At 54.4% G+C, this 8,876-nt stretch overlaps 1 protein-coding gene across 1 annotated transcript; it reads right to left on the minus strand.

The window, feature by feature from the left end:
• Window positions 1-1,489: 1,489 nt before the first annotated feature.
• RXFP4 (relaxin family peptide/INSL5 receptor 4) lies at window positions 1,490-3,061 on the minus strand. The gene has a single exon (XM_017345601.4). The coding sequence runs from the start codon at window positions 2,946-2,948 to the stop codon at window positions 1,827-1,829; it is 1,122 nt and encodes a 373-aa protein (XP_017201090.1). The 5' UTR covers window positions 2,949-3,061; the 3' UTR covers window positions 1,490-1,826.
• Window positions 3,062-8,876: the final 5,815 nt, after the last annotated feature.

Raw genomic sequence — 8,876 nt, forward strand, 5'->3', positions numbered from 1 at the left:
TTTAAGGTCATTTGAAAGGCAGAGTGCGAGGTCTTCCATCCCGATTTACCCCCCAAATGGCCACAATTGCCAGAGCTGGGCCAGGCTGAAGCCAGGAGCCAGGAATTCCATCCAGTTCTCCCCTACATGGGTAGCAGGGGCTCAAGTAGCTGGGCCATCCTCCACTGGCTTCCCACAACACATTAGCAGGGAGCTGGATTGGGAAGCAGAGCAGCCAAGGCTCAAACCAGCGCTCGGATATGGGATAAAGGCATAGCAGGTGGCGGCGTACCCCGCGGTGCCACAGGCCGGCCCCTGTTCTCTGTCTGACTTTGCGGTTATTCACTTGAGACCCCCCCCTCCCCGTCTCCAATCTGCTCCCTCACTTCCTCACTGCGCTTCCATCTCCGTTTAATGTGTGATGGGAGAATAATTGCAGGCGCTGTATTTCATGCACTGTTGAATCCTCAACAGCCTGTTTCTGCAGATGAGAAAACTCAGACACAGGGAGGTAAAGAACTGGCAGAGGTACAGGTGTAAATGAGGGTGCTCGCACAGCCGAGCTGTTAACACTGTGCTCTGCACCCATGCACCCAGTGTGGGGAGGAGACCAGCACCTCCTCGTGTGCTTTCCACTCCCCCGGCCCTACCTTCAGCCTCCTCTCTGCCTCTTTCTGCGTCTCTCACTTCCCCTGCTCCACCCATGTCTGACTTGTTATGATCTTGTCATTAGTGCCCTTCATTACGATTTAAAGAGAAACGCGGGGACTCCCGGTCAGACCTGGGTTTCACACCTAGCATCCGGCAGGTGCCGAAGATTCCAGGGAGATCCCACACCTGGCACCCGTCTGTAGGGAACTGCAGCTGTTGCAGCTGAGACCTCTTGCTGGTACGGAGTCTCCGCGCGCACCACCGGCACGGTGAGAAGACGGGGGTGGCCGAGGAAGAGGGCGTTTGGCTTTGGTATCAGAAAGCAAGGGACACCTTGTTTTGAGGTGATGGTGGAAGGTGGAAGGGACCAACAGAGATGGGTACTGACCTGTGATCCTTAGCTTGGAGCCCAAGGGTAGGGGCTGGCGCTGTGGCATAGCAGGTAAAGCTACCACCTGTGACACCAGCATCCCCTAGGGGTGCCAGTTCAAGTCCCAGTTGCTGCACTTCCCATCCAGCTCCCTGCGAATGGCCTGGGAAAGGAGCGGAAGATGGCCCAAGTGCTTGGGCCCCTGCACCCGCCTGGGAGACGTGGTGGAAGAAGCTCCAGGCTTTGGCCCAGCCCAGCCCCTGATTTTGCGGCCATTTGGAGAGTGACCAGTGGATGAAAGATCCCGCTGTCACTGTCTCTCCCTCTCTCAGTACTCTGCCTTGCAAATAAATCTTGAGAGAGAGAGAGGAAGGGAGGGAGGGAGGGGGGAGGGAGAGAGAGAGGAAGGAAGGAAGGAAGGAAGGAAGGAAGGAAGGAAGGAAGGAAGGAAGGAAGGAAGGAAGGAGAAACCCAAGGGGAGACTTTCCCTGGGCCTTCTTAAAGAAGGCAGACATGGGGCAAAGAATCCTTTTGTCCATGCTGAATGAAGGTAGCGCTGGGACAAAGGGTCAAGACCATTCGTGGATAATCCAGAGGTTTATTTTCAGATCCTCCTCTTCCCTGCTCCATTCAGACAAATCTTCATCACAGCCAGCCCTGAACTGGGCCCGGGCCTCCCGTGTTCCACCAAGGCCAATGCTGGGGGTCCAAGACCAGACGTTCCCTGAGGGTGCTGTGGCCTGGCTGCCAGGGCCCCTGTTCTGAGACTGCGTGGATGCCGGCCCAGGCAGACCCCAGAAGGGGCAGAGTTCAGTGGGCGGTGCACTCACCCGGGCGTCCCTCTGTCCAGGGCAGTGAGCGTGGCCGAAGGACCGCTCTCGGGCGGGGTGCTCGACACCCACCGCCTGCCTACCTTCTTTAGGGCCACCTGCTCCACCCAGCCCCGGCCTCGGGGCCACAGCCTGGACCGCAGATCCCTGAAGGCGCCAGCCAGAGCCCGCCGGGGCTCCGGCCTCAGGAGGCAGTAGAGCACAGGGTTGAGGCAGCTGTTGCTGTGGGCCAGGCAGGAGGTGACAGGGAAGACGTAGGTGTGGATGGTGTGGAAGGTGCTGTCCCAGGGCACCAGGTCAAACTTCACCAGGACCCCCCAGAGAGTGACCACATGGTTGGGGAACCAGCAGAGGAAGAAGGAGGCCACCAGGATGCGGACAGAGCGGGCCACCCCTGTGCTGTCCTGCCGCCGTCGCCGCCGTAGGAAGGCCAGCAGCAGCAGGTAGCTGGTGGTGATGACGCCCAAGGGCACCATGAAGGCCAGCACCACCCTCTGCAGCTGGTAGGCTCCCAGCCAGTACCTGCTGGGGAAGCGTAGCAGGCAGAGGCGCACACCCCACACCTCGCCCTCGGCCCCGAAGACAGCCGTGGGCACCGTCACCAGGGCAGCCATCACCCACACTGCCGAGGTGGCCGTGCGGGCCCAGAAGAGCGAGAAGTGGGCGCCCGGCCCCGCGGCCATGGCTACCACCCAGTAGCGGGCCACACTGAGCGCCGTGATGAGGAAGATGCTGGCGTAGACATTGAGGACGGTGGCTGTCAGCACTATCTTGCAGAGGGCGCCTCCGAAGGGCCAGTGGAAGTCCAGTGCCGACTCGGCAGCCCAGAAGGGGAGGGTGAGTGCCAGCCCCAGGTCTGCCAGAGCCAAGTTGAAAACGAAGGTGTCGGAAGGCGGGCTGGGGGCTCGCTGAGCACGATTGCCCAGGACCCACAGTGCGGCCAGGTTTCCCAGCAAGCCAACTGCCCCCACAAGCCCATAGGCCAGAGCGACCACGACCCTCAGGACGAGGAATTCAACCGGCATCGCGGTGTCAGGAACACTCAGCACGCTGCCTCCGGAGGCGTTGGCCCAGAAGAACGTGGGCACAGGGCCAGAAGTGTTGGGCGTGGGCATCATGGGGCATCGGCAGCTGGTGGCCCCGAGCAGAGGGGCTTCGGTGGCTCAGCTCAGCAGGAGGACGTGGCTCTGAGCCCTGCCAGGGGCCTCCAGCAGCCAGGAGCCCAGCCCCCGCCCACACCTCTGAGGGAGGGGTGTGGACAGGAAAACCACCCCCTCCCTGTTGGTCAAGATTGGCAGTGGGTGGGGCAGGGCCAGGCAGGGGTGTGAGAGAGGGAATGGGGAGAGGAGACTGGGGACTCTAGAGCCCCACAGCCGCTGCTGTAAGTGAGTGCCTTTACTCCCCCACACCCGTGTCCTTGCTTAAGATTCTCACAGACAGTCGCTTCATGAAGCACTGCGTTGTCTTTGCATGGGTGACTTTATTTCAAAGGAGAATTTTGGGGTGTTTGTGGTGGAAGAGAGCAACTGTCATCACCATGCCCAGGAAACAGCGCCAGCCTAAACACAGGTTGGAATTCATTTCGGCAGCAAGTGACCTTGAGGCTAAGAGCAGGGAAGGAAAGGAGAGAGGAAGTCACAGCTTCCTGTTCCCTCCCCACTGGGAGCAGTGGGCCTGGGGGGCCTGAATGGACTGGGATGTGCCCTCGGCTCTGTTCCCTGCGTCTGCCAGCCACACTGTCCTTCCACTTTACCCTGCTGCAGCCCTGGGGCCAGAGCTCAGCGGTGCCCGGCTCTCCTCCCTTTTTGGAGCTGTGCATCCTGAGACACACCCTCGCCCCGCCTCATCCTGTCTCCCCATGACCTCAGGCCTAACTGGGAAAAGCTGCCTCCCTGGGTGCCCCCTTTCATTGCCCGCTTCTCTACCTGCTGCAGAAGGAACTGTGATGGGGAGAAAGAAGGCAGGAGGTGGGCAGGTACCAGATGGAGTAGCTTCCCAAGGTCACCAAAATGCTCAACATTGTTTTGCCCTTTGCTGATTAAAGTTCATTTCCCTTAGAGCGCTGGGGGAAGTAGGGGCTCCTTCAAGACCACCAACTGGGGCCGGCGCTGTGGCGCAGCAGGTAAAGCTGCCGCCTGCAGTGCTGGCATCCCATATGCCAGCACCATATGGGTGCCGGTTCGAGTCCCGGCTGCTCCACTTCCGATCCAGCTCTCTGCTATGGCCTGGGAAAGCAGTAGAAGATAACCCAAGTCCTTGGGCCCCTGCACCCACGTGGGAGACCTGGAAGAAGCTTCTGGCTCCTGGCTTCGGATCAGCACAGCTCCAGCCATTGTGGCCAATTGGGGAGTGAACTAGCGGATGGCAGACCTCTCTCTCTCTCTGCCTCTCTTTCTCTCTGTGTAACTCTGAATTTCAAATAAATAAATAAATCTTAAACAACAACAACAAAAACACACAACCTACCAATCAGGAGAAACAGGATGGAGAGAGCCATGCTGGGGCCCAGGAGGTCATGGATTAGAGCTGGGGCAGGTGCAGAGGCAGGGGTAGAAGGGCAGTCCGAGGGACACCTGAGGGTAGGTGAGCCCCATGGGCTGCCTCCCAGCCGTACCGGCTCTGCATGACTCCGCCAGCCACACCATCTCTTGGGGCTGTGCCAACTCTTTTGCAGTCAGACTCACCTTCACAGCCTGGCTGTTAGGAGAATCGTTTGACTTATTTTTCTCTTGGCTTAGAGAAAAGACACTGGGCTGACCGTGTAGAATAGCTGGCCTTCAGTCATTTCTCTTTTTTAACCTTTATTCACTCCTAGTCTGGAGCTTTTCCCTTGGCTGCCACCGCCACCACCTCCCTGTGGTTATGTAGAGAAGTGACGCCACCAGCTGGCCGTGTTTGGGAACCTCATCTATTTTGTTCACTCCCTCTCCGGTTCATTCGCCGATCTCCGCATTTTGCAAGCCTTTACTGTGTGCCAGCTACTCTGCACACAGTAGATAAAATCAAATAAAAGACGGCTGCTCTTATAGAAAATACTCATTCTTTTGAGATAAAAGAAATATTTAAGATTTTAAGATTTATTTAATTTATTTAAAGGCAAAGTTACAGTTAGAGGGAGAGACAGACAGAAAGGTCTTCCATCTGCTGGTTCACTCCCCAGATGGCTGCAATGGCCAGAGCTGGGCTGATCCAAAGCCAGGAGCCAGGAGTCAGGAGCTTCTTCTGGGTCTCCCATGTGGGTGCAGGAGCCCAAGGACTTGGGCCATCCTCTACTGCTTCCCAGGCCATAGCAGAGAGCTGGATTGGAAGAGGAGTAGCCTGCAGGACGACACTTAGCCTACTACATACACCACAGCGCCAGGTTCTTAAGATCATGTTAAAACTCAGTTTGTCATCTTATAGTGAAACTGACTTGCCCAAGAGTCAAGATTTAAGATAAAAGTCTTACAAATAAATAGACAAATAAACAAATAAAAAGGGACCGGTGCTGTGGCATAGCAGGTTAAACTGCTGCCTGCAGCACCAGCATCCCACGTGGGCGCCAGTTCAAGTCCCATCTGCTCCACTTCCAATCCAGCTCCCTGCTAATTTCCCTGGGAAAGCAGCAGCAGATGGCCCATGCACTTGGGCCCCTGCACCCATGTGGGCTCCTGGCTCCTGGCGCCTGACTCCAGCCTGGCCCAGTGCTGGCACTGTTACAGCCATCTGGAGAGTGAACCAGTGGATGGGAGACTTGTCTCTCTGTCTCTGCTTCTCCCTCTCTGTAACTCTGCCTTTCAAAAAAAAAAAAAAAAAAAAAAGATAAAAGTCTGTCTTGAAGCCAGCACTGTGGCATAGCGGGAAAAGCTACTGCCTGTGACGCCAACATCCTATATGGGCACTGGTTCATGTACCAGTTGCTCCACTTTCTACTCCAGCTCTCTGCTAATGGCCTGCAAAAGCAGCAAAGGATGGGCCAAGTGTTTGAGCCCCTGCCACCCACATGGGAGACTTGGAAGAAACTCCTGGTTCCTGGCTTTGGCCTGGCCCAGCTCTGGCCTTTGCTGCCATCTGGGAAGTGAATCAGTGGGTGGAAACTCTTTTTCTCTCTCTCTCTGTCGGTCTCTCTCTGTAACTCTTTCTTTTTTTTTTTTTTTTTTTAAGATTTATGTATGTATGTATGTATTTGAAAGAGTTACACAGAGAGAGGAGAGTCTCTATAACTCTTTCAAATAAATTAATTTAAAGAGAGAGAGAGAAAAAAAAGTCTCCTAACTCCTAGAATGTGCCTGTTTCCAGTTTTTTCCCTTCCTGTCCTCTGAGTGCCAGAAGGGCTGGTCCTTGGCCTTAGGAAGCTCCAAAAGCGCCCAGGAAGACAGCAGGCAGTGGACAGCAGGACAGCAAAATGCCCCCAAGACAGCTCTTCTCGCACAGCTGCTGAGAGACAGAGAGGAAGCAGGCGCACCCGAGACGCCTTTGCCATTCCTGACGGCCATGTCACCCCCCAGGGCCACACTTCACTGCCCCTTCTTCCATCTCCGAGCCCAAGGCCTGCCTGGTAGCTTATGGTGCCCCCCCCCAACATTCAAAGGACTTGTAGGGGTCACACCTTCCCCTCAGTCACCTGAACAGCTCTCCAGACCCACAAGCCTGCCCTGCTTGCCAAAACCTAGGCTGTGTCTGCAGACAGCAACCGGTGGAGGAGCAGGAGGGGCTGCACTGTCACTCCGCGGAGCGGGAGGAGAAGGGAGCTGCTTCCGTGGCAGAGTGGACCACAGCGGCAGGAGGTCCAAGCCCGTCACCCTGCAGCGACGCCGTCAGCCACCATCTCTGCTCCTCTGCACGTCTGCTGAGATTTCCTGGAGAGAATTTTCGGGTGCTGGAAGGGGTGTGGGCAGTTCCAATGCTCAAGCAAGTTCTGCCTCTCAACCTCTCTCTCTCAATTAACTGTATATTTGGGGATCGTTTTCGATTTACAGAAAAATTGTAAAGGCAGTAAGAATGACATGTCTTTTATTTTCCATCTTAAAACTGACAGAACATTAAAAAATAAAAGGCTTAAGGATAAATCTGAGAGAGGATCTGCAACCCCAATATGCTTCAAACAAGTATTGCTGAGAAAAAAAAGTCTAAATAAATGGAGAGGTGGCGCAGTCTTGTGGCGCAGTGGGTTAAGCCACCACATGAGATGCTTGCATCCCATGTCAGAGCACTTATTCAAGTCCTGGCTGCTCTGTTTCTGATCCAGCTCCCTGTTCATGTGCCGGGGAAAGCAGAAGACGGCCCACGTGCTGAGATCCCTGCCACCCATGTGGAGTTCCTGGCTCCTGGCTCCAGTCTGGACCAGCTCTGGCTGGGGACTGAATCTGTGGATGGAAGATCTCTCTCTCGCTCTCTTTCTCTGTCACAATGCCTTTCAACTAAATAAATAAATAAATGGAGAGGTAGATTGTGTTCATGTGTTGCAAGACTCAATAATAATCTTGAGATGTCAATTCTTATAATTGTAGATTCAATGCAATTCTAATCAAAATTCTAGCAGGCTCTTAAAGAAGCATAAAATTGACAAGCTGATTCTAGTATTCATGTGGAAATGCAAATATCCAAACAACTCTGTAAAAAAGATGGTAAGGTAGGCCGGCGCCGTGGCTCAATAGGCTAATCCTCCACCTTGCGGCGCCGGCACACCGGGTTCTAGTCCCGGTCGGGGCGCCGGATTCTGTCCCGGTTGCCCCTCTTCCAGGCCAGCTCTCTGCTATGGCCAGGGAGTGCAGTGGAGGATGGCCCAGGTGCTTGGGCCCTGCACCCCATGGGAGACCAGGAAAAGCACCTGGATCCTGGCTCCTGCCATCGGATCAGCGCGGTGCGCCGGCTGCAGCGGCGGCCATTGGAGGGTGAACGAACGGCAAAGGAAGACCTTTCTCTCTCTGTCTCTCTCTCTCACTGTCCACTCTGCCTGTCAAAAAAAAAAAAAAAAAAAAAAAAAAAAAGATAAGATGGTAAGGTAGGAGTATTCATGCTACAGATTTCAAAAGTTGCTACAATGCTGCAGCAGTTGAGATGGTACAGTGTTAGTGAAAGGATACATTTATGATCAATTGATTTTTGACAAAGGTGCAAAGATATTCACTAAAGTATGGATAGTCTTTGCAACAAACGGTTCTGTAACCACTGAATAGCTACTTTTTTTTTTTTTTTTTTGACAGGCAGAGTGGACAGTGACAGAGAGAGACAGAGAGAAACATCTTCCTTTGCCGTTGGTTCACCCTCCAATGGCCGCCGCGGCCGGCACACTGCACTGATCCGAAGGCAGGAACCAGGTACTTATCCTGGTCTCCCATGGGGTGCAGGGCCCAAGCACTTGGGCCATCCTCCACTGCACTCCCGGGCCATAGCAGAGAGCTGGCTTGGAAGAGGGGCAACCGGGACAGAATCCGGCGCCCCGACCGGGACTAGAACCCGGTGTGCCGGCGCCGCTAGGTGGAGTATTAGCCTATTGAGCCGCGGCGCCGGACAAATATCTACATTTTTAATAAAAGAGTGGTGGACATTTGGTTTAGCAGTTAAGATAGCTGAAACTCACATCAAAGGGCCTGGGTCTGATGCCCAGCTCTGGCTCCTGACTCAGCTTCCTGCTAATGCTGACCTTGGGAGGCAGTGGTAACGGCTCAAGTAATTGAGTTCCTGCCACTATGTGAGAGACCCAGATTGAGTTCCTGGCTATGGGCTTTGGCCCACTGGCCATTAAGGGCATTTGGGAGGCAAACCACTGGATGGAAACACTCCCTGTCTTCTCTCTCTCTCTCTCTCTCTCTCTCTGACTCTCAAATAAACACATAATATTTTTTAAAAAGAAGAAAAGTGCTTTACTAAAGATGTAATAGAGAGTAAGGCACATAAAGGATGAAACGCTTGATTTTACCAGGGATAGTCACAGAGATCATTTTTGAACTGATCCTGAGACATTTGTCCAGGCAAAGAGCTTAATGAGGGGACAGGCGCTATGGCACAAAGGGTTAAAGCCTTGGCCTGCAGTGCCAGCATCCTATATGGGCACTAGTTTGAGT

The sequence above is a fragment of the Oryctolagus cuniculus genome, chromosome 7 (assembly GCF_051225735.1).
Source record: "Oryctolagus cuniculus isolate XC-2025 breed Fujian yellow rabbit chromosome 7, ASM5122573v1, whole genome shotgun sequence".
Lineage (NCBI taxonomy): Eukaryota > Metazoa > Chordata > Mammalia > Lagomorpha > Leporidae > Oryctolagus > Oryctolagus cuniculus.

Bases quoted from the DNA above. Each gene is read 5' to 3' on its own strand.
- RXFP4 (XM_017345601.4), bottom strand. From the start codon at position 2,948: ATGATGCCCACGCCCAACACTTCTGGCCCTGTGCCCACGTTCTTCTGG.